General features: G+C 37.4%; 1 protein-coding gene across 3 annotated transcripts; it reads left to right on the top strand.

Moving 5' to 3' along the window:
* Positions 1–9,172: 9,172 nt before the first annotated feature.
* On the top strand, positions 9,173–24,587 carry MTX3 (metaxin 3). 3 transcript variants are annotated; one of them, XR_009180313.2, is made up of 10 exons: positions 9,173–9,288; positions 9,800–9,869; positions 10,237–10,313; positions 11,185–11,277; positions 11,789–11,971; positions 12,100–12,176; positions 12,405–12,562; positions 14,044–14,132; positions 18,145–18,309; positions 22,014–24,587. XR_009180313.2 is itself a non-coding variant. In XM_004455890.5 (9 exons), the coding sequence occupies exons 1-9, from the start codon at positions 9,208–9,210 to the stop codon at positions 18,253–18,255; spliced, it is 939 nt and encodes a 312-aa protein (XP_004455947.2). In that variant the 5' UTR covers positions 9,181–9,207; the 3' UTR covers positions 18,256–18,365. The 3 variants fall into 3 exon arrangements, 1 of the variants encoding a protein (XP_004455947.2); XM_004455890.5 differs by lacking the exon at positions 22,014–24,587 and having other exon boundaries at positions 9,181–9,288; positions 18,145–18,365; XR_009180317.1 differs by lacking the exon at positions 14,044–14,132 and having other exon boundaries at positions 9,187–9,288.
* Positions 24,588–25,019: the final 432 nt, after the last annotated feature.

The raw sequence follows: 25,019 nt of genomic DNA, 5'->3' as shown, positions 1-25,019 counted from the left end.
TTTTCTTTTTCTTGCCTAACTGTTCTCACTAAACTTTCCATACAATGTTGAATAACAGTGGTGAGAGTTGGCATCCATATCTTGTTCCTGATCATAGAGGGAAAGCTTTCAATATTTCCCCATTAAGTAGAATGTTAGTTCTGGGCTTTTCATATATGCCTTTTATCATGTTGAGGAAGTTTCCTTTTATTCCTAGTGTTTGAATTGTTTCTATCAAGAATGGATGCTGGATTTTGTCAAATGCCTTTTCTGCATCAATTGAGTTGATCAAATGTTTTTTTTTCCTTCATTTCATTAATGTGGTGTATTACATTGATTTTCTTTTTTTTTTTCAAAGATTTATTTATTTATTTAATTCCCCCCCCCCCCCCCCCGGTTGTCTCTTCTTGGTGTCCATTTGCTGCGTCTTGTTTCTTTGTCCGCTTCTGTTGTCGTCAGCGGCACGGGAAGTGTGGGCGGCGCCATTCCTGGGCAGGCTGCACTTTCTTTTCACGCTGGGCGGCTTTCCTCACGGTCGCACTCCTTGCGCATGGGGCTCCCCCACGTGGGGGACACCCTTGCGTGGCACGGCACTCCTTGCGCGCATCAGCACTGCGCATGGGCCAGCTCCACACGGGTCAAGGAGGCCCGGGGTTTGAACCGCGGACCTCCCATGTGGTAGACGGACGCCCTAACCACTGGGCCAAAGTCCGTTTCCCTACATTGATTTTCTTATGTTGAAGCTACCTTGCATACCAGGACTAAATCCCACTTGATCATGGTGTATGATGCTTTAACGCTGTTGGATTTGATTTGCTAGTATTCTGTTGAGGATTTTTGCATCTATATTCATGAGATATTGGTCTGTATTTCTCGTTTCTTGTGTTGTCTTTATCTATCTTTGGTATGAGGGTAATGTTGGCCTCATAGAATAGAGAGTGTTTCCTCCTGTGGTGGTTCGAAACTCTGTGTACCCCAGAAAAGCATGTTCTTAAAGTTAAGCCATTCCAATACAATGGGTGTGAACCCATTTTAAGTGGGATTTTTTGATGAGGCTACTTCAGTTTAGGTGTGACATACATCGTTCAGGATGGGTCTTAATCCTCTTACTGGAGTCCTTTATAAACAGGATGAACACAGAAAGAGAAAGTCACAGAAGCAAGAAGCTGAAAGCAATGAAACCTGCAGATGCCAACATATGCCTTGCCATGTGGCAGAGGAACCAAGTATCATTGGCAGACAGTCTTTGGGAAGAAAGCATCACTTTGCTGATGCCTTGATTTGGCCTTTTTTCTCAGCCTCAAAACGGTAAGCTAATAGGTTCCCATTGTCAAATGCCAAGCAATTTTATGGTATCTGCTTTCAACAGCCTGGCAGACTGAAACACCCTCTCTTCACTTTTAGGAAGAGTTTGAGAAGAGTTGGAGTTAAGTCTTTTTGGAATGTTTGGCAGAATTCTCCCGTGAAGCCATCTGGTTCTGGGCTTTTTGTCATTGCTGTTGGGAGGTAAACGATTCACTCTCTTTACTAGTAATTGGTTTGTCGAAATCTTCTATTTCTTCTTGAGTCAAGGTAGGTAGTTGGTTTGTAAGAATTTGCCCATTTCATCTAGGTTATCTAATTTATAGGCACACAGTTGCTCATCAAATCCTCTCATAGTCCTTTTTATTTCAGCAGGGGCTATAGTAATGCCTCCCTTTTCATGTCTGAATTTTGTTCTTTGTATCCTCTCTCTTTTTATCTTTGTCAGTCTAGCTGCTAAAGGTGTGTCAATTTTATTGATGTTTTGAAAGAACCAACTTTTGGTTTTGTGATCATCTCTATTGCTTTTTTGTTTTCTATTTCATTTATCTCTGCTCAAGTCTTTCCTTCTGCTCACTTTGACTTTAGTTTTCTCTTCTTTTCTTAGTTCTTCTAGTTTTGAGGCAGGTCTCTGATTTGAAGTATTTCTCTTTTTTAATGTAAGCACATAAAGATGTAAATTTCTGTTTCAGCACTGCCTGTGCTGCATCCCATAAATTTTGGTGGTTTATATTCACATTTCCATTCACCTCAAGGTATTTTCTAATTTCACTTGTGATTTCTCCTTTAACTCATTGGTAATTTAATAGTATGTTTTTTAATTTCCACATATTTGTGAGTTTCCCATTTATTTCTCTGTTATTGATTTCTACCATCATTCTCTTGTGGTCAGAGAATATACATTATATGGTTTCAAATTTTTTAAATTTATTGAGACTTGTTTTGTGACCCAACATATGTTCTATCCTGGAGATGGATCAATGTGCACTCTAGAAGAATGTGTATGCTGTTTTTGTTGGATGAAGTGTTCTATATATGTTTGCAAGGTTTAGTTGGTTTAGAGTATCATTCATGTCTTTTATTTCCTTATTGATCTTCTGAGTAGCTTACCATTATTGAAAGAGGTACATTAAATTCTCCTAATACTAATGTGGAACTACCAATCTCTCCCTTCAAATCTCCCAGTATTTGTTTCATATATTTTGAGGCTCTGCTCTTAGGTGTACATATATTTATCAGTGTATAATGACTGTTTGTCCCCCATAACTGTTTCTGACTTAAAATCCATTTTATCTGTTATTAGGTGTATTAGATAGCCAAAGGGGTGCTGATGCAAAGTATCAGAAATCTGTTGGCTTTTATAAAGTGTATTTATTTGGGGTAAAGTCTTACAGTTACAAGGCCCTAAAAAGTCCAACTTAAGGTACCATAAGAGGTACTTTCTCACCCAAGTCAGTTGCCATGTGTTGAAGTAAGATGGCAGGTGATCTCTGCGAGGGTTCAGTCTTCCTCTCTCTCAGCTACAGGATGGCATAGGGCTTGTTTCTTTCCAGGCTCAGCTGCAAATTATCAGGCGAAATGGCTTACCTCTCTTCCTGGGGCTGCAAGATCAAAGTTCTTTTCCCTGTGTGTCTTCTTGAGTAAATGTTCCATCAGCCCACCACGGGGTGGGGACTCAATCCTTAGTTACCTCTTACTGATGTGGTTGAATGAAAACCCTAATCTTAACAGGTAATTTAATCAAAGACATCTCAGGTGAATCTATTACAATCAAAGGAGATTACACCCAGAGGAACAGACCAGTTTATAAACATAATCCTTCTTTTTTAGAATTCAGATATAATATCAAACTGCTACATTAGTATAGTTACCCTTGTTTTCTTCTGGTAATATGTGCATGGTATATTTTGTCCATCCTTTCACTTTCAACCAACTTGTATCTTTGAATTTAAGGTGAGTCTCTTAGAGATAGCCTATAGTTGGGTCATGCTTTTTCATCCATTCTACCAATCTCTGCCTTTTGACTGGAAAGTTTAATCTATTTACATTTAAAGTCACTACTGATAATGCAGGACTATCACACCATTTTTGCTATATTAACCTTTGTATGTCTTCTACTTTTTTTGTCTCTCAATTTTTCCATTAATATCCACTTTTATATTTATTTTTTTGTTTTGTAGCATATAGTGACTTTTCTTTTTTTTCCCTGGATATATTTTTCATTTATTTTCTTTGTGGTTACCATGGGGTTAAAATTTAACATACTAAATATATAATAATCATACATGGTTTGATAACAACTTAATTTCAATAGCATAAACATATCATTTACCTGTACCCCTTTTGTCCCTCCACTTTTTTTTTGTGATTTGTTACTGCTTATACCTTTGTACATTGTATGTTCAAACCCATAGATTTATCATCACTTTTTATGCATTTGCATTTCAGCATCTATAGGAAGAAGTGGAGTTACATACTAAATAATACACTACAATAATATTGGCATTTATAATTACACAAATGGTTACCTTTACTGCAGGTCTTTTATTTTTTTCCATTATGCCACTTTATTTTTTATTTATTTTTTATTTTATTTTTATTTTTATTTTTTTTGATTTCAGTCTGAGTTATTTTTTTTACTTTATTTTTTCATTACTTTTATTATTTTTTAAGTTCATTTTTAAAAACATATTACATTAAAAAAATATGAGGTCCCACGCACCCCCCACCCCACCACTCCCCCCACAGCAACACTCTCCCCCATCATGACATATCCATTGCATTTGGTGAATTTATTTTTTATTTTTAAAATTTTATTATTTATTTCTCTCCCCTCCCCGCCCCCCAGTTGTCTGCTCTCTGTGTCCATTCACTGTGTGTTCTTCTGTCTGCTTGTATTCTTGTCAGTGGCACTGGAAATGTGTTTCTTTTTTTGTTGCGTCATCTTGCTGTGTCAGCTCTCTGTGTGTGTGGTGCCACTCCTGGACAGGCTGCACTTTTTTGCGCACAGGGTGGCTCACCTTGTGGGGCACACACTTGTGTGGCATGGCACTCCTTGCACACATCAGCACTGCGTGTGGGCCAGCTCACCCCACAGATCAGGAGGCCCTGGGTTTGAACCCTGGATGTCCCATGTAGGCGGATGCTCTATCCATTGAGCCAAATCCACTTCCCCATTATGCCACTTTAAAAAATCACCTTTCAGTCTGATGAACTCCCTTTATCATTGCTTATAGGGTAGGTCTAGTGGTGATGAACTCCTCAGCTTTGTTTATCTGAGAATGTCTTAATCTCCCTCTCATTTTTCAAAGAAAGGCTCACCAGATATAAAATTCTTTGTTGGCATTTGTTTTCTTTCAGCACTTTAAGTATTTTAACCCACAAACTTCTTGCTTGCATGGTTTCTGATGAGAAATTGGCACTCAATCTAATTGAGACTCCCTTATATATAGCACTTGCTTTTCTCTTGCAGCTTCCAGAATTATCTTTGTACTCTGCATTTGATAGCATGATCAATATTTAATGTGGTGTATTTTTCTTCATGCAGGTTTGGTGTTTTCTGGGCCTCTTCTGTCTCCAACCTCCCCAGATGACTCCCTCATCTGTTTACTTGTTGTTGTTTTTGCTCATTGTCCGCTTGTTCTGTTTTATTTATTTATTTATTTATTTTCTTTAGGAGACACCGGGAACCAAATCTGGGATCTCCCTTGTGGGAGGCAGGCACTTAACTGCTTGAACCACATCCGCTCCCTCCTTGTTTTTGCTTATTGTCTGCTTGTTGTTTTCTCGTTGTCTTAATCTTTGTTTTTCCTCATTGTCTGCTTGCTGTTTGTCTTCTTTGGGAGGCACTAGGAACCAAACCTAGGACTTCCCATGTGGGAGGCAGGCATTTAACTACTTAAGCCACATCTGCTTCCCTCTGGACTTTTTGTATGTGCATGTTCATGTCTTTTGCTAAGTTTGGGAAGTTCTCTCCTAATACTTCTTTGTATATTCCTTCCATCTCTTTTCTTCTTTCTTCTCCTTCTGGGAATCCCATAATGCATATATTGGTATGCTTGCTAGTGTCCCAGAGGTGTCTTAGGCCATTTCTGCTTTTAATAATTCTTTTTTCTTTCTGCTCATCAGCCTGATTCATTTCAAGTGTCTTGTCTTTGAGTTCACTATTTCTCTTTTTTGCCAGCTCCAATCTGCTCTAGAAACCCTCCTGGGATCTTTCATTTCATGTGTTGTGGTTTTCTATTCCAGTAGTTCTGCTCCTTTTAAAAATTTGTTTATTAAAAGTCTCACAATGCTCATTCATTGTTTTCCTGATATTCTTTAGTTCTTTCTTTGTATTTTCCTCCATCTCTTCGAGCATTTTAAAGATAATTTTTTAAAGGCTGTGTTCAATATGTCCAAATTCTGGTCTTCTTCATTGGTATTTTCTGGATTTCTAGCCTCTTCCTGTAGATGGGCCATTGCTTTCTGTTTCTTTGTCTTGAACTCTCTTTTTGCACACTGTACATTTTAATATTTTAAAATGTGAGCTCTTGGATTTATTCCTTGAGATGTCTGTTTCTTGATTTTGCACCCAGCTGGTGATGACAGAGATTTTCTTGAGCTTCAGTCCTTCTATCAGGAAGATCTGCCCAAGATGAAGGCAGCATGCAGGATTTTCCCTGTCTTTCTGGGCCTCTGTCTTGTCCTAGGTTTTTGCTTGTTAGTTGTTTTGGAGTTCTCCTGTTTATAGGAATTGGGTTGCCCCGTCTGTTTCACAGGAGAGACTTCCCTCTCCCAGGTTTTTGAAGCTGGCAAGACTTTGGCCCCAGACTTTCCACCTCTATAGTTTCTTACACTTTTTTTTTTTTTTTGTCTCAAGCTGCTTTTGCTTGGAGGGCAAATTCTGGGAGGAGCAGCATGCCAGAGAATAGCTTCCCAAATCAGCCTTTCTTAATCGAAACAGTGCTGGGGACTCAGAAGGGGGTGCAGGTTGGCTCCACAGTTCCTGGAGATGGAATCAGGCAGGGCACCAAGAGCTTCTTTCATGGCTACCCAATGCTGAGATTTCTGTGCCTGCACAGCAAATGCAGTGCTTCTGCTGTCAGAACACGATGGGTGCTCTAGGTTCTTTGTATGTCGCATAAAAAATTTTAAGAATATGCCAGTTTAATTAGGCCAGTAAAAAGAGTTTATTGAGAAATGAAAGAAAAAAGTACACACCTGAAATGTAGATGTGGGCTACCTCCAAGCAAAGAGGTGGGGATCAGGGAGCTGCCTTTATTAAAGCTGTTCTTCCTTCCTCCCCTTTCTTAGTATCAGGGAGAAGCCCTAGCTGTTTGCTGTTCTGATTGGTTGCCTTACGAACAACCCCCCCCCTCTCCCCCCATTAGCTTTCAGGTGACCAATAGGTAAGAATTTGTGTCAGTGTAGGCTATGGGTAGAAAGCTCTTTGTCTCTTCAGAGATAACTAAGTTGTTTGACTTGGGGGTGTGAAACTGTAAGACGCTGCAGTCCTGCTCTTAGGGACCAGCAGGCTCCAGTCCCAAGAAATGTTTAACAAAGCAAGGGCTATAAACTTTAAGTATTTAGGAGAAATGCAAAAACCAAGGCTTATCTAAAATGTCTAGAGTCCTTGCTAAAAGCTTACCTAAGATGTGAAAAAGATATATGCTAATTGAAGCCTATTGAGAACTGAAACAAAGGGACCATTTAGCCTTTCCTCTCTGTATAAAAGACGTTTGAAAATCTTGTTCCGGGCTCGGGATTCAAACTGAAAGCTCCCGAGTCCGGCCGGCCGTCAATAAACCATTTTTCCTTCTCAAAATCATTCCTGAGTCCTGGCCTCTCTATACTCAAATAATTGAACTTCTCTTAAATTCCACAACATCAGGAGTTATTTGGGACCACTGAGGAGGCATGTTTGGAATTATCTGGGGCTTCCTCCTGAGTCTCAAAGATCCCAGGGGCTCCGCAGGGTCTTTCCAGCTTTATTCTTAGTAGCCGCCTTTCCTAGGGGGTTTCTGGGCAGGAACTCATGGCCATGGTCTCTACCAGGTCCCAGCTGTGACTCATCTTTCCTCTTTCCTTACACTAACCTGCCTCACTTCAAGTAACTGTCCCCACCGCCCTGAAGAAGCACAGCATCAATAATAGCAGCTGTTGCCCTAAAAACAATGGCGCTTAAAACAAGAAGCAGGACCTCCATGATCTGAAGCCGTAAATTGAATGCCATGTTCAGTGATTGGCTATGCCCAGTCCTGGTCTTGGGGAATTGGATTTTTATGTCCCCTTCTCTCAACAGTGAGCTAGCCAGGGACTGGACACCAGAGCACCCTACTATGAGGGTGGGGGATGGATGCCAGCAGCCACCATGCAGAGAGAACAATTTACTCTTTACTATCACTTATCAACCTTTTCTGTCTAGGCTTTCCTGGAGGCTCTACAGTGTTCTTCTGGCCTCCATAGTTTCAAAATAGTTGTTTCAGGCAATTCCTGACTGTTCAATAATTGTTCTGGTGGATGGACTGAGTCCTGGAGCTCCCTATACCACCCTCTTCCTATAATTCCTGTACTTAGTTATAATGGTACTTATGTTAGGTATTTCACAGTTTTAAAGTATTATTAAGGCATTCTCATCTTTGACATATCTTTTCCTTTCATTTCTGAGAACTTCTGTCTTTAAAACATGAAAAAACAGACTTTAGCAGATTGGCACTGTAATTTAGATAGCTCTATAAACAGTAAGGGAGCACCTAGCAAATACTTGTTAATTTTATGAAAATTTGCATAATTTCTTTTGAGCTCTCAATTGTTAAGGGAACCCAAGCATCTCAATGAAGCAGAAGATAGGAAAAAGCTCAATGACTTGACTGAGTGAGTCTACCAGAAGAGTTCTGTACTTTCTAGAAAAAAAGACTCTAGTACCCAGTACTAACTTGGAACCCAGTAAACATGACTGAATCACAGCATTCTCAAGGCCTATCTTTCCTCTTTGCTGTTTTTTCTGACAAATTAATTGTTAATGCCCAAGAACTATTTAGTCCATGCCCATTAAGTCCACAGGCACAAATAAGTACATAATTTGCAGAATTCAGTCTGAGATAAAAATGCAGGGCCCCTTGTTAAAAAAAAATTATTAAGAATTTCAAGACAGTGACAGCAGGGCATTAAACCAAGTACAGGTCCTTCTAAGCACAGGGTCATGGGTGAGTGCAGTTTGCAAGGCCTTGAAGCCGGCCCTGTTGTCTTCAAAGAGCTCCCAGCACAGTGGAATGGAAAAGGCTAGGAGTAAAAAATAAAATTCAAGAATGTATAAACGGCTACAGGAAACCAGATGAAGCTCCCAACTTTGTAAAATCTTCCCAGGGTAGGTGACAATTAAACTCATTTTTGAGGGTGCAATTGGATAGAAGAAAAAAAAAATTTTCCAGAGTGAAGGGAGGCAGAATGGTTCCGACAAATTTCAAGAATTTTTAAGGAGTCGAAATAAGCGAACCTGAGGGTTACATAACTGCAGTTAGGAGTGGAAAGGCAGGCAGAGGCCAAATCATATAGGGAAGGGGCTCAATAATTACTGTGTGCCTACCTCTTTCCTCTCATGTCATCAGTTTATAACTCACAACAATCTTGTCAAGAAACTGTCCCGATTTCACAGAGGGTTTCATTTAGGATCACCACAGTAATGTTCAAAGTGTTTGGCACACAATCAGCATTCAATAAATATTTGGCGGACGGCAGACAAATCTGTCCTATTTTATGCCCAGGACTCTTAACCCCTAAGCCAAGCTGCCTCTAAGGGCATTTCTAACCTCTCCAGTAGCCCCCAGTGCATCTCTCCAGAGCCCAAACGTACCCTTCTCTCTTCTTGCCCCGCCCCCGTATTCCCACGTGCCGGAAATTGGGCAAAAATGTAGTTCCGGGTTAGGAAAGGTCGGCTCCGGCAAGATGGCGGCCCCCTTGGAACTCAGTTGCTGGGGAGGAGGTTGGGGGCTCCCATCGGTGCACAGCGAGTCTCTGGTGGTGATGGTGAGGCCGCCTCGCGGACCGGAGCAATGGGGGAGGAGGGAAGGGGTGGAGCCAGGGGCGCGAGGCCCGCTGGGCCCGGCCTGGGCAGCTTCCGGTGTTTTCCTGCGGCGCTGCGAGGCTAATGCTGGCCTGGGAGCTAATCGCTGCGCTGCTTTGGACTCATCACCAACACCTTGACCTGTGACTCCCGCCGCAGTCCAGCGGCAGCGTCTTGCGGCTTTGCTTGGCTCTGTGTTTTCTCGGCCTAGCAAAGCTGTCCCGGCAGTGGACTTAAAGTCTGAAGCAGGGGGCGCGCTCGCTCCGCCTTCCAGGACTTTTTGAAGAATCAGGTCCCCAAAAGCAGTATCGCTGTCCCACGCGCCCCGGGTCTGAAGTCTGGGGGAGGGATGGGGTCCAGGCGGCAGGGGACTTCTGCTTTCCGGGGATGGTGCTGTGAAGTAAAGCAGCTCTCCAGATTGGCATTATGTACTCCTTCTCGGTCTAAAATGTTTTATTGCAAACTCTTTTTCAGGCTTATGCCAAGTTTTCTGGTGCACCATTGAAAGTCAATCTCATAGATAACACCTGGAGAGGTTCAAGAGGTACAGTGTAAACCTTTAAACACCTCTTTTTGCCCTCTTAAATTTTTTTTCTATTCAAAACCATGAGGCATATAGCCACAGAGTAGTACCTTGGGGTTTTAGTTTCTTCTCACCATGACCTTGGCTGTGTCTTGCTTTTGTTTTGATCATTCTGAGTAATACTCAAAGTATAAGCCAAACAAGTGTGGAAATTATGAGAAATGAGAATGTTCTCTAGAACTGATCTTTGTGAAAGTTCAAAAAACTAGGATAGACTTACTCATATTTTCCCCTTTAGATGTGCAGTTGGTATAGTTTTTAGGGTATTGGAACCCCTTCAGAGGAAATTGAAATGTTTAGTTGTACGCAAACTGTGTTTTGATTATAGGAGATGTACCAGTCTTGACAACTGAAGACAATATTGTTTCTCAGCCGGCAAAAATACTAAACTTTTTAAGAAAACAGGTGGGTGGCTCCTTTTGAAGAGGTAGAACCCTGCATGTTTTTAAAAAACACATTTTAAGGTGCTTTCTGTTGTTGTTTTAGGATTTTTTTTTTTTTTTTGCCAGCTCTAGAAATTGGAAATATGTTGGGTTGTACGGAAATAGACTTGGAAATCACTGCTCTAAAGCGTGTGTTTTACTGTGAAGGTGGTGAAGTATAGCCATTTAATATTTTCATGCCTCTTGCTTGAATTTTTTTGGAGTTTAGCTATAAAGCAGAATCAATTTATTCATGTTCACTACCACACTTATTGATGGGATTGTCACTTTATACCATTTTGTGCTGAGTGGGACACCCGAGTTCCCACCAACTAGCAACTATTTGTTACTTTTTAACAAATAGTTGTTAGTGCCAGTTAAAGAAATATTTCATGAAGTAATGTACACAGAAGGTTTATACATGTAAGGATTTATATAAATGTAAAAGTTTTCATTGTTTTTTCCAATGCTTTTTTTAAAGAAGAAATAATCCTTTATCAATAGAATTTAGAGCTTTTCTAAATTGGAAAGTTTTCTTTTCATGGGGATGCAACCAGTTAGAACTTATTTCCTGTTACAGTTATTATCAAAAATAATACTTCCATTGTTAAGTTGATACTATATGTATTGAAATAATAAAAATTAGAATTAACATTTATTAAGCCTACTGTGCATGATGCTAAGACTCTTATGTACAGTAATAAGCAGTTTTCACTGAATTTGTGGTGTCTTTTTCCCCTTTTTTAATGTTTGCCATTTGTGAGGAAGAATAAGAATTCTAATTTTTTTAACTTCATTGTCTTTGGGATGCTCTTTGACTTGTGAAGTTCTTTGGTTTTATGTTTTTTTCACAGAAATATAATGCTGATTATGAACTCTCGGCAAAACAAGGGGCAGATACACTGGCATACATTGCTCTCCTTGAAGAGAAGCTTCTTCCTGCAGTGGTGAGCATTCATGAATATTACAGTATTTTAGTGACCTAGTTGGAAATGCACTTAGTCTATTTGAAGAAAAAATAATGAAAAAGGCTTAAGGAAAGAGGAAATTTCCTTGATGCACTAATTATGGTTTTTAATATTGTGACACTGGACTCTTAGACATTGAACTAGTTTATGAAACAACAAAGTGAAAGATAATGTCATTTTGGAAAGAAAACTTCTTTGTGGGAGATGAAACTTGTTGCTCCATGTATGGAATTGGGCAAACCATAATTCAATCAATAAATATTTATTGGAACCTGCTATGTGCCAGACCTTGAACTGTTTGCCTAGAATATAGTAGTCAACAAACCACACATGTTTGAAATCATCTTGTTTTATCCTTGAGTCATTCTAAATGGAAAAATTGTATGAAGTCACTTTATACAAAGATATTTATGAAAATGTATCACACTGGATAGAGTGACTTTTAAAAGAATATCCATTTCATGTCGTGCCCCCCTTTTTTTTTTCACAGCTTCACACATTCTGGGTTGAGAGTGATAATTACTTTTCTGTAACAAAGCCATGGTTTGCTTCACGAATTCCTTTTCCCTTGAGTTTGATTCTGCCTGGAAGAATGTCTAAAGGAGCATTGAACAGGATTCTCCTAACCAGAGGAGAGCCCCCTCTCTACCACCTCCGGGAAGTGGAAGCACAGGTATCCTCTGGATTACTTTTAAGAGTAAGGGCTCTCCAGTGAAGGGACAAGACAGAGCAGAGATGCCTGCCTAAAAGGTAGTTTTAGAGCACCTTTCCTACCTTTGAGATATAATTTCATCTTATTAGATATACAGAGATGCCAAGGAGTGCCTAAATCTTCTGTCACACAGATTGGGAACATCTCAGTTTTTCTTTGGAGATACGTAAGTACACTCCCATAAAAATCATTTTGGTATTTTGTGCACATACATTCAATGAGTGATTATTCATAGCAAGGCCCCTAGAAAAGTGAGTTTTTCACTTAAAGAAAAAAAAGGTTTAGTGGGTTTTTATTATAGGAAATTTTTTCCATCTGTGGTGATCTAACAAATGCTTTAATATGCTTTTCTTATTGTTACATGCTTTTTAAAAATTCTGTAATTTATTTTTAGGCCTTCTACATTGGATGCATATGTATTTGGTTTTCTTGCACCTCTTTACAAAGTACGCTTTCCTAAAGTCCAGTTACAAGAACATTTGAAACAGCTGTCCAACCTGTGTCGCTTTTGTGATGACATCTTAGACAGTTACTTTAGGCTTAATCTTGCAGGTAAGCCTTTTTCTGTTAATGTTTGCATATTGAGTAGATATTCTCCTAAGAAGTCATAATCAAAATTCATTACTTATTTCAATGAAAATTGATGTATTGTGTTTTAATGCTGAGTTATAGCACTTCAAAATGTTATGTTTTCCACATCAATTTTTATTCTCATATTTGTTCTTATTTAAATAGAGAAATGGATATTTGCCATGTATCTGTTCCTCTGGATTTTATTCATTTCTTGCCTCTTCTTTAAATATTGTCCCTTTGAAGTGGGTCATTTTCTTCTGAAAAATTAAACCTTAGGAATGGCTGTGGTTCAAGTGGTTGAGCACCTGCTTCCCACATGGGAAGGTTCCGGGTTTGGTTTCTGATGCCTCTTAAAAAAACAACAACAAAGAAACAAGCAAACAAATGAAAAAACCAACTCAGGGGAGCCAGTGTGACTCAGTGGTTGAGTGCCAATTTCCCACATACGAGGTTCCAGGTTGAATCCCTGGCCACGTATCTGAAAAAAGAAAAAGAAAAAAAAGTTAAAACCGTGCTGAAAGATACATTTATCCCAATGCAAACAGGCAGTTATTTTAAATGATTCTTACCTGCTGCTTCTAGCATTTTCCTGTGTGAACAGAAATCAGCAGCTTGATTTTGGTGAGGCACACATGATTCCACTACTTGAAAACTGATTGCAGCAGACTGGAGGTATAGTAAATAGAGGGCATCTGTCACTTAGGCTACACTTCCTCGGGGAATGTAGGGCCTTGTGCTTAAGTGATTGGGATGCCAGATTTATGTTGAGAGAGTTAGCAGAAATTTTCCATTTCAGAACAGAAGTTTTCAGAGTAGCTATCTTAGGTGGATAGTTTATTTTTGATGGTGGGTTATATATTTTGTATATAGGGAGGGGTTGGTAGTTTGACAGTCATGAAATTAAATAGCTTTCTATCTTGTTACTCTGGAGCAGTGATTTCCAAAGCTGACCACACAGCAGATACTGAATCTTGAGTCCTACTCCAGACTTACTGACTTAGAATTGCCTAGGGATGGATTCCAGGAGACTGTATTTCTTTCAGTCCCTTCAGATACTTTGGAGGCTTGGTGGGTAACTGGAAGTCACTGCTAAATAGCTATTCAAACAGTTGTGATCCATGACCCATTTGAATTGGGTGGGACAAAGATACATTGAAAATTTGAAGAGAAAATGAGGATTGGTGTACTCTTTAACTAATGACTTTGGCTAGCTACATAACACTTTGGCTACATACAGGACAAATTTTAGTTCCTTTGTTTAGGGCGTGGTTTCAGAGCATTACTATCCCTCTTAACTTCCTAATTCCGCCTTTGAACACAGAATGGTTTTTCTCTTTGCCTTTTTTTTAAAGGGTGGGACACTTGGGAGGGTGGAGAGACTCAAAATTCTTTCAATCTAAACAGTTTTAAAGGCTTTCAAAATTTCCTCTCTTTCTCTGATTTCTGTCCTGATTTCTTAGGCATCTCTCCGGCTGGACAAGACACGGTAGATGCAAATCTGCAGAAACTCACACAGCTTGTAAATAAGGAATCCAACTTGATTGAAAAGGTCAAGTTTATTTCAATCATTACTTTATTGCAGTTTAGCATTTTCCTTTCTGCAGTTACTCTTGTAATTTGGGTCATATATTAACTTTACCTTCTCCGTTTTTTGGTGTTGTTTTTTTTAAAATAGTTTTTCAGAAAGCTATTTAATATGCATTTACTAAAGTTGTCTATAACATGGTGGGGTTTTTTTTCAATGTTTAGAACATTTTATTAAAGTACAAAATTGTTAGATTTTAATTGTTAAGCTAAATAGAAAAACATAGTAAATATTTACAAAACATTGACAACACCACTCAAGCCACACATACATAATAATCCAGAAAGGTCTTAAAAAGTTTGTAAGCTGAAATGATGGAGGTTTCCCAACATGGATTTAAACAGCTCCCTGTTGAGCATGGCATTAATAGAATATGTCAACTCCTTGAGGGCATGTTATTCCGCCACTCCTCAGCGATGCAAGGCCCTAGGAGTTTGTTCCTTGGGAGATTCAGACTCAGAGGCAGCCAGAGAGCACAAGTCAAGAGTTGAGATAGTCACATAACTGGTCTAATTTGCTTCATCCTATTGACTGTGTTGGGGTTATACAGACAGAGCTAGGATGTTTTTCTTCAGCTTCTGATGATATTCAAAAGGATATGAAGAATATGAACACTTTTTCATTGCCTAGAATGAAAAGTCAGCACATAAGAGGTTGTGCGGGGAATATTTGCATTAGAACTATAAAGTATATCTGATGTAAATTTAAGACAAAACAGTATTTATTAATCGTGCTTCATGCTCTGTCTCATATTCATTGAAACTAAGAAAGGAGGCACAGTAGATACTTTAAAATCAAAGTGCTCCAGAGCTTTAGCTTAATGAATGGTTAGTAACCAGATTACTTTATGCTGAAGTGACCACACAACTCTCTCGAGTCCAGAAGAACTTAAAATCAGATTTTAAAGACAAAAGAAAACAGACTTAAAACATAGACAAAAGCAGAGAAGAAACAATGCCAATGAACTGGTCACTATTTAGACAGAATTATAAAAAATTAAGGTGACACTTGGCTCTACTCTCTTCACTTTCATAGTTCTGGATTAAAAATACCTCCCAAACTAAATTCAGAAGGGCAGAAATTAAGAGCTTCAGATAACTTTAAAACCAGTCTTGCTTGGGCTGGTTTTAAAAATAACCATCTCACATTTTAAAACAGATCATCTTCATCTGATTCTTAAAGGTATTTTATAGGTTTCCTGGCCTGTCCAGATTTTGCCCGAGGAGCCACAGCTGAATCTAAGTCCAGATGGAAGTTTTCACTCTCCCCTTTGGATATCTTGCTTGTGGCTGCTTTAGAAATCATTTTCTCAAAATTAGAGTCGAAATCATCGGAAATGGATGGTTCCTTTTTGCGGCAATTCTTGGTATAACATGATGTTTTGAAGCCCTGATTGCTTTGGGGAAAGATTAGATGATGGTATTGGGTTTACCTTTTCCTCACAATGAGTTCTTTTCAAGGTAGGAGACCCAAAAGACTGACTTTAAACAAATACTTCTTACTTGCTTGTCTGTCTCATCTCTGCAAGTTAACTTTTCTTGAGATTATAAGTATCTGTGCTTATCCTTTTTTTTGTTGACACCATCGTGGTATCTTTTTCTTCTTTCCACAGGGACTGGTTTTTTTTTTTTTTCCCCTCCTTTTTTCTAAATGTAGCCCGCAATTTTTTCACCTGTGTGCATATTTTGCACCTTTGGAGATGTTTATTGGATGAGAGAGATTAAGGAACTGGGTAGGGTTGGAGCCAGCAATGGAAATCTCAAGGGTGATTCTAATAGGAAAAATACAAGATGCATTATCAGTTTATCACTTTTTTTCAAATGTTTAATAAACTTGCCTTTTTCCTGTCCAAGTGAATAATACTTAATTGTTTCATAAACTAATGGGGGCAGTGTGGCTTTATAACACTGGCTATTATGTGTTATAAATATGTGGTTATGTGAGCTTTGTATGAGTTCTAACATTTAATCCATACCACACAACTCTAAATGTACAGGTATTATTATCATCCCTATTTTACAGGTGAGGATACTGAAGCTCCAACAGTTGCTTATGTCACCTTCCCAAGGTCGTTCAGCTAACAAGAACATGAAAGAGATTGTGAACCCTAGAAATCTGACACCAGAGATTGCCCCAAAGCTGTCAGCTGTCTAACTCATAGATGAGATTATAGAGCCATTACTAGTAGTGCTTGTAGTCAGGTTTAGAACTGTCCTTCTCTGGAGAGGTTCTATAACTTTTTGTAGTATTTTCTGTATTGTTATAATTTGAGAAGTGAGTAAAACTTAACAGTAAAATTATAAGGGTCCATTATTGAAGTTTTGGTAGGTTGAATTAAAACCTAGTCTTCATCCTTAGCGCAACCCAGTAAATCTGGTGGGAGAAATGTATATGAAGGCAAGATCATTCAGACTGTTTTAGATAAAGGCTATCCAGTATAGTTTCCATTTTCTATGTGTTACAAATTCATAATAGTCATGAAAAGGGAACCATGAAGTATAGTACAGAAGGGAAAACCAAGAGACCCTGTCACTACTTTGTACTTTTGCATTTGAGGGATCATCAATATGTGCAAATTTCTTGACCCTTTTTTCATCAAGCATTGCCCCACCCCCAGCATTCATTCATACCTGCTCTTCAGTGGGGAGTGTGGTGTGCTATTTGCTATAAGACATTAGAGCAGCAAATCTATTGGCCACCATTGTTCAAATTTTGGATAGGAGAATCTAGAACTTAATAAAAAGTTTTTGTTTGAGGAACTTGATTCTTGCAAGAAAAAAAATATCTGGACACAATTGATTCAAATAGTTCCCTGAGAATACTTTTTTCTGTTGGATAAGTTAAAAGTTATTTTTAAAAATTCTTTCCTTTCCTACAAATTCTGTGTACCCCTGTTGAAACATTTTCTCTATGCTTTAAAAAGAGCATCTTGAAAAGTTAAGGGAGAGTTTTGAGTGCTCTGAACATTCTAGAACTCTAAAAAAGCCTACCTATTAAATGGGTACTAAGATACCATTTTCTGTTGGTTTTCTGTTTGGATGACAACTGCTTTCAAGTCTGTTATGAAATTGAGCTGAGAGTGAAGTCAACACCAGGCCCTGAATCTTGCACTGTTTGTGGTATACTCCAATTACGGATAGTTTTCTAAGATCTGACTCAGTTCTAAGTAATCCCTTTCCTAGTGTTTCCAGGGATACTAATGTGCTTCTCCTTCAGGTAAGTCTGAGACTCTTGGGCATTTTTTTTAATGTGCTCCATATGAATTTGTTTCTTCAGGGAAGGCTTAGAGTTGGTCTAGTGTTTGGGAAGATCTCTGAATTAATTTATCCTCCTTTTTGCCTCTTTTCCTAGTTTCCTTTGGTTTAAAAATCCATAGCTTAAAAGAGTTGGTCTTTTTCAGTGGTGTACAGGTCATTTTCATTGGGGCAATGGGGTATAGTTGAAAGAACAATGGTGTTGGAATAAGAAGACTTGAGTTGAAATCTCAGCTCTGATATTAGCTTTGTGACCTAGGGCAAATCATTTAGCCATTCTTTAACCTCATATTTCTGTAAAATAGGGAATGATTTTTTTCTGCCCTTTCTCACAAATTCATTGGGAGGATCAAATGAGGAATTGTGTGTAGACACGGTTTGGGAAGTATGAAGCTTAGTGTAACAGAAATATTATTTTTACACTTATAACGAGAAGACCACACCATGGTAGAATTCAGAAGGGGTGTTCAATTTGTGGGATTGCTTTTAGTTTTGTGAAGGTATCAAGGCTGAACCATATTGCTTGTTTGAGATATTCAGCTGATATTTGAGTTATGTCCTTTAGAATTCTTCAGAGATTATTTGCAAGAACAAGGTTTCTTTAGCAGTTCAGAAACATTTGATCTGTCCTCTTCTAGGTTACAGTTTGGATGGGGAGGCCATAGTTCACATGAGTGGTGTCACAGCCCATTACTCAGGTGTATTTTTGGTACTTTCTACAGATGGATGACAATCTTCGCCAAAGCCCTCAACTTCCTCCTCGTAAATTGCCAACACTCAAATTGACTCCAGCAGAAGAAGAAAGTCATTCCTTACAACGGCTATCACCCTGACAGTTATCATGCTTTGTGCCTAAGTTTTTGCCTTCAAGTCATGTGATTGCCTCAGTAAGCTCTTATACTAAGTGTATTAAGGCAACAGGAAAACACCATTAATAGGTATAAGGAAGACTTTAAAACAAAAGGAGCTTTCTATGCTATTTATTATTATTATTATTATTATTATTATTATTACTATTTCTAGGAAGCTTGTATTCTAGCCTGGCAATGCTCTTCAAATAATATCATTTAGTGTCTACACTAAATGAACCCTGCCTTAATCTTGGCAGGTTTTTGCCATTGATTCCCATATTGCTGATCAAAAGCTACCATTCTGTTCTGAATGTGCACTCTTAATTTATTTAATTTATTAATTTAGTTTTCTTTGAGCAATCTAAATATCTAATATATGGCTTTTTGATGCTTTTTTCTTCTATTTAGAACTCTAATACCTATTTTGGGAACTAGGAAAAATTTAAATTACTTCAATAGAAATGCCTATATTAACTTCAAAAAGCAATGAGGAATGTGCTATTTAATTGCGCACTCATATGTCTCATCTTTTTGGGGTTTAGTAACATATAAATATTAAAGACATTCACTTGACTGTATGTACTTCAATATAACTTTAATGTTTGCTGATGTGTTCAATGTAGATTAGCAAGGGCTTTTTTAGTTTGTTGGACAAATGTGCCAGCTTTTTAGACCTATGTATTTGCAGTACATCTTGAAATCTAGTCATCTCTTTCTTGCATTGATTTCAGGAAACGAGTGTATTGGTCATTATTACTATGGTAGGCTATAAAGTCTTATTGAAACTTGCCCAACTGTTAGACACTACTCAGGAGAAGCCCATGACCAGAGTAACAGAAGTATTTACTGGGCGTTGGGTCCTGGTTCACCACTGTGCTAGACTCTGACCACTGTTCTTTCTCAAGAAGCATACCATGCAGTCAAAGCTTTATTTTTTGACAACCAGTTATTTTCCTTACATTTTAACTAGAGTTGGAGGATCCAAAGGAATAATCAGAATATAGCAGTAAGTTTTTAAGAATATTTTCTGTTTATTGATTGCTGAAATGTTAAAGAATTTGCCATATTGGTAATTTTACTTACAACAGAAACTTGATTATTTTAGTGGCTGTGGTACTTCTGTTGTCCTAAAACCATGTCTGGAGTTTTTAAAAATATAGGACCATGTTTTTGATTAGGATCTTAGAAGATTACTATGGTGCTCAGTGGATCTTATCAAGTGTTGCAGAAACACGTTATGAAAACAATCTTTATAGTCAAAAGACTCAGCTAATTGAGCTGAGTGGGTGTTTGACCTTCATACTCCCAAGGTGTTCTGTATTTTGGTAGCTATTTCTAAAGGAGTCTTTAGGTCACTGTAAAAAATTTTTTTGTTTTAAATTTTATGTTTTAACCAAATGAGAAATGAGATAGTCTTCAAATCTTGTTCATCTGTTTGGAGGCATTTGGGGTAAGTACGTACATAATCAGTTTCACATGAATTCTACAATGGGATGGAGTATGTATGTGTGTGTTAGGTTAATCTTCAAAGGCAGGTTATTAGAGTCTAGCAATCTGAAATTTGTAAGAATACTTTATGTTGAAAATCATGACTCTGGGACTTTATTTTCCTCTAGGGTTGATGTATATTAGAGCAAGATGGTTAGCACATTAATCAGACATCTGGTTATGTTTTTGGTCAGAGTTAGTCATTTTTAATTATGATTTATATTCTGCCTTCCAAAAAGCATTTGAAGTGGCTTACAATTGTAAAACACATGTAAAACAGAATAGTTAAAATTTGTTTTTGAAGAATTAAGAAAATTACGGAGAGATATACCAAAACTAACAGATTCTAAAATTGAACAGTCTAACTTCAAACTTTTCCATGAGCAAAGTCAATAGATAATAACCATGAGTAAGAAAATTGCGTGTGAATTTTTATAAGCCTGTTGGAGAGCACATTTTAAAAATACATGGATTTCAACCAAGAAGTATACTGTAATATTTCATGTGTTGGAAACTTTAATCAAAAAAGGTCTAAAGTTTAGAATAACAAATATTTTCCCTTTTTAGTAGAGGAGGCGAATATAAGTATGATTTATTTGCTTTTTGTTCATGCCTGCTTTAAATTGCCTTACAGTATTTGGTCCATGATGCTTCTAGACTACCTTTTCTGAAGTGCAAAATTTAATTTAGATAGGTGAGGATTAATATATTGGGTTACTTAGTTGAATTCTGTTAGTACAAACAAATGAGATGTTAGGAAGCTGTAGCTGAGCCCTAGACTCTTTAGGGACCAGCCACACATATGGGAAGTTATTGGAAAAGAACACATTTTCAGACTGGTTAGAGGGCCTGTGATTAGCCTGTTAGGGTATATTTTAGATAAAGTTTGAGTTTGTTGGTATAACTGATCCACAGTCTGAAACAAAATACTATAAGCTACTTTCTTTTGGAGGTAATGATGGAGGTTAATAAAATAAAAGGGAATATGTTTGTGCATGTATATAAGCCTATAGGCTTAGAAAAATTAATCACGTAATTCCCATAAGATGAAGATCTTCCATCAGCAAACTTTACCAATCATTCATAAGACTGACCACCGGGATAATGTTAAAAAATCTGTAAAGATCATCAAGGATGGTCATTCCTTCAAAACTGTTTATCCCGCACAAAAGGTAGGCATTAACAAACAAATGAAATTTCAATTTAGATGTGTTTATTTTTTGGGTACTAGAGGATTGGAGACTACATTAAATCCAAAAGCAAGCCTTTTGATTTCCATTTGTAATTTCTTCTCATTTATCATTGCTAGATGCATTAACATGAAGGAATAAGGAAGCTTATTTCAAACAGAACTAAGTGTTGATTTTCATAACTTTGCAATGTGGTAAAAACTAAACAACGGAAGAGGTGTAAATTGGTAACAGTGATCATATAGCAGAAAACTGGTTTGTTGAGGTAGCTTCATGTGATAAAAATGGTATTTGAATTTTGCCATATGTTTTCTTAGAGCCTTTTCTAAAAATAGGCATTTCCTAGGCCTATTAGATTTTTTAACAGTTTTTTTATAAGCTGTAAAAAAATTTCAATCCCTTTAAAAACAATATAAATGCTTGTAAAGTCAGGAACCTACATGATGGGTACATGGAATCACTCTGTACAATTTTTCCACTTGTACATCTATAATTACTTCAAAATAAATTTTTTTCAAAGTAAATTAGTAGAAAGTTTATAATTATCTACATAAATTATGATTTAAAATATAATGTTCCAAAAGAACATTTTAAATCCATAATATAAATTAAATATAATATTTCATTTTGTGTTTAAAGAAAATAACAACTCGAGTGGATAACAAATGCTTATCTCAAGATCTCTTTTGCCTTAGTAGAAAGAACAACAGAACAACCCAAAGCTAAGAACTCTTTTTCCCTTCTGGATATCAAAATTTTTATGATTGTATGTTTCTAATTACACCTTTTTTCCCTTTTGTACCTGGGTTTACTTTATTTTTTATTTAAAAAAAATTTTTTTTGAGTGGAAGAAAATGGTAAATTTTCCCTATGACCAAACTACTTAGAGTACAAAGTTAAATTATGTCAGAGTTAGTGCTGCCATAATCAACTCGATGGATCCCTAGTTTGCACCCACAATTTCTTCTTGGTGCCAATTTTGCATTTATTTTTGGCATAAATTAAGTTTAAATGCCTTTGATTATGGTGACTGGGCTTAATTTTTTTTTTTTTTTACTTTAGGTACCGGGGCCTGGGATTGGACCCGGAACCTCATATGTGGGAAGCCAGCGCTCAGCCACTGAGCCACATCGACTCCCCTGAGTTGGGTTTTCATTTGTCTGCTTGTTGTTTTTGTTTTTAGGAGGCACCGGGAACTGAACCCAGGACTGCCAGTGTGGGAAGCAGGTGCTTAACTGCTTGAGCCATATCTGCTCCCTGGGCTTACTCTTGATGATGAAATACTTTAAAGAAAGTTCTTCTGTCTCCTTATGATAGTGCTTCTTTGCCTTGTATTTGTTCTGTCTCTAGATGACAGGATGTTCACAAGGACCAAGCTTTCATGAAGAAGGTTAGGTATGTCTGGGTGCTTTTTGTTTTAAGCTCATAAGGAGTTAGTAATTGACTTTTCCTTAGTGTGGTTAGTTTTATAATAGAAATCATGAGTAAGAGCATCATACTCATAAGAAAGTATATATATGCTTGTGCAAATAAGCATTTTTTTTGCTTGGGCATAGCAAGGAGGATGAGGAAAATCTAACAACCAATAAATATGCCAGAGATTAATATGAGAATTAACATTCTTGAACAATGATACAGGAAATTTGAAAGGATTCGATTAATATATTTGTGATTAGGGAGGGGAATGTTGTGAAACAAGAATAGAGCAAAAGAAACCAGTTTCTTTAAAGGAAGTAAACAGGAAAAAAAAGGTCTTTTTGTATCTTCACTATTATTAATTTGGAATTATACTGTAGGCTTTTTAAAAGCATTTTTTAGTTTCTTTAAAAAAACAGTTCCTGAAAGTGTGTTTTGGTAAAATAAATTGTTATGTGGCCACATTAGTTTGGGAAATGCTGGGTTAGACAAAGTTAATTTACTGTAGGCTTTACAGCACCTTTGAAATGCTAGTGGTTTAAATCTCCTGGAAGGGCCTTTATTTTATATACCGTTTCCCTAATTTATTTTATGTGGATTTTTTTTTTTAAAGTAGGCATTTGTGGGATTTGTTTTCTAAGAAATGTACTTAGGGAAATGCTACCTTAGAGTGATTTTGTTTGTTTGCACTCATTACAAAGGTTTCTGGTTGTTCCATTGCCAATCTAGTGAGTGGTATATAATGAAAAGAGACCTGTCAGGGCTCACCTTGGACCATGGAGCTGGGAGGGGGTTGACTGCAGGCTTAGGTAGATTGGTTACTTAGGCACATCTCAGGACCCTGGCGGTCTAGCCTCTTTCCTTAGAACCCCAGTCAGCCTGAAACAGCTGAATAGGAGTCTGAACTAGTGGTTTCCAGGGACTAATCAGTTCTCAGACATCCATGAGACAGATATGAAGCCAACTTGGAGTTCTGGACCAATTTCCCAAACCTTTTCTGGCTATGCTTTAAGAGTACCAAAAAGGCAATAGATATTTATTGCTCTCAAGTAACAACAAGCTGGTTATGATATATGTTCTTATGGTAAGTATACTGTTGCTTAAGTAACAAAGCAAAGAAAATTTAGTATTTTCAAGTGTTACTCTATTACTGAAGACATGGTCTAAACAAGAATTGTGTGCTTGTGTGTGTTTTCTGGGAAAAGCATTGATCATTTTCATTAAATCCTTAGTGGTATCTATATCCTGAAAAATGTAAACTTTACTAGATCTCCAAATTTGAGAGCTTACTAAATATGTTTAATTTCATTTTAAAGCACTAAGTCATTAATCCGGCATAAGGATATTTTTTGCTTGTTTTTTGCACTGTGTACAGTTGTGTATTTGGAACTCTACATTTTGGACGTGTATTTGATGGAAAGCTTGCCTTTGGATTTTGAGTGGAGGTGTAATGGTGAACATCTAGCCATGTGAAAAGCAGTTAGATCTTTGTTCTGATTTTTCAGTTTTTTCCTGTAAATGCAGAGAAATAAATGCCTTTTAATCATTCAGTTTACATATCCCAGATCCTTGGAAATCAAGCAAAATGACTTGCCAGAGTTTGCCTCAGTCCTAGGGAGGCATACACTATAGAGAAGGTTGTGCTGGCCATCTGTTCTTTGGACCATTGGCTATTTCTCCTGCAATCCTGATGTCTTTATCTCTTGGAGAGGAGGGTATGCTCAAGCTTTTAAATTAAATGCATATGTGAACTTTATGGTTTTTTTTTACTTAATTTTTTCTTCTGTAAAATAGGAAATAATGTCTTTCAATTTTTCTCTTCATCCTGAAGCAGAAAGGTGATGTGTTTGTAATTTCACTTTAGCTTCCTGAAAGACTGACAGTGAAGAAGTTTTAAAAAAGTATATGCCTATACATATTGCTTTTGTTCCACCAAGCTTATCTTTGAATGGTAAACATTTTTACTTCTGTCCCATTGTAAAAATACTATGGTTTCACTATAAAGTAAGCAATCTTAAAATAAGCAATGTTGGCCATACTTTCAATATTCCAGCCTTACCTAGTGTGAATATATTTTACTTGGGGACTATGTTTAAGTACCCAGGAATGGTGATGATGATTGCTGTTGTAAAGGATTTATTCTGATAAATGATAAACTGGATATAATGTCAAATAGCTATTTTTCTCAATAAAATCTCAAATTGCCTGAATGTTTATTAATTCCTGATTAAATGCAATTTATTCCTTGAGGTGAATATTTTCATGGGGAAGACTTTTTTCATGGTTGAAGATAAGTTATTAAGTGCTGGGACTGAGCTATACAGAGCGTTGTTCTTTTTATGTCCATCCATACTTAAGGAATATAGAGGCCTGCTCTTTAAGCCATTAACTTAGCTTATAATTTCTGATAGTTCACATGGCTTTTCAGGGGTATAGTTTTCTTATCCCATTAGCTCTTTTGCCCACTTAGACAGCCAGTGATGCTCCATTTATTTGAATGAAAAGTATAGACTGAGAAAAATAATGCCATTTTTGCTAGGAAGAAAACTATTTATCTTGCTTGCTGGTTTGTTTATGGGGTAGGGACTTATGGGTATAGAGAACTTTGTTAGTTGTAGCTGTTAGTCAAGGACAGGTGCCCTGAAAGGATGG

Source organism: Dasypus novemcinctus, chromosome 2 (assembly GCF_030445035.2).
Source record: "Dasypus novemcinctus isolate mDasNov1 chromosome 2, mDasNov1.1.hap2, whole genome shotgun sequence".
In the NCBI taxonomy this organism is placed as follows: domain Eukaryota; kingdom Metazoa; phylum Chordata; class Mammalia; order Cingulata; family Dasypodidae; genus Dasypus; species Dasypus novemcinctus.
Note: the sequence above shows the minus strand (reverse complement) of the source record. Positions and strands in the feature narration are given on the sequence as shown.

Coding starts and splice junctions, on each gene's coding strand:
- MTX3 (XM_004455890.5), top strand. CDS start 9,208: ATGGCGGCCCCCTTGGAACTCAGTTGCTGGGGAGGAGGTTGGGGGCTC. Junction 9,870..10,236: donor CACCTGGAGAGGTTCAAGAG/GTACAGTGTAAA, acceptor TTTTGATTATAG/GAGATGTACCAGTCTTGACA. Junction 11,972..12,099: donor TCCGGGAAGTGGAAGCACAG/GTATCCTCTGGA, acceptor TCATCTTATTAG/ATATACAGAGATGCCAAGGA.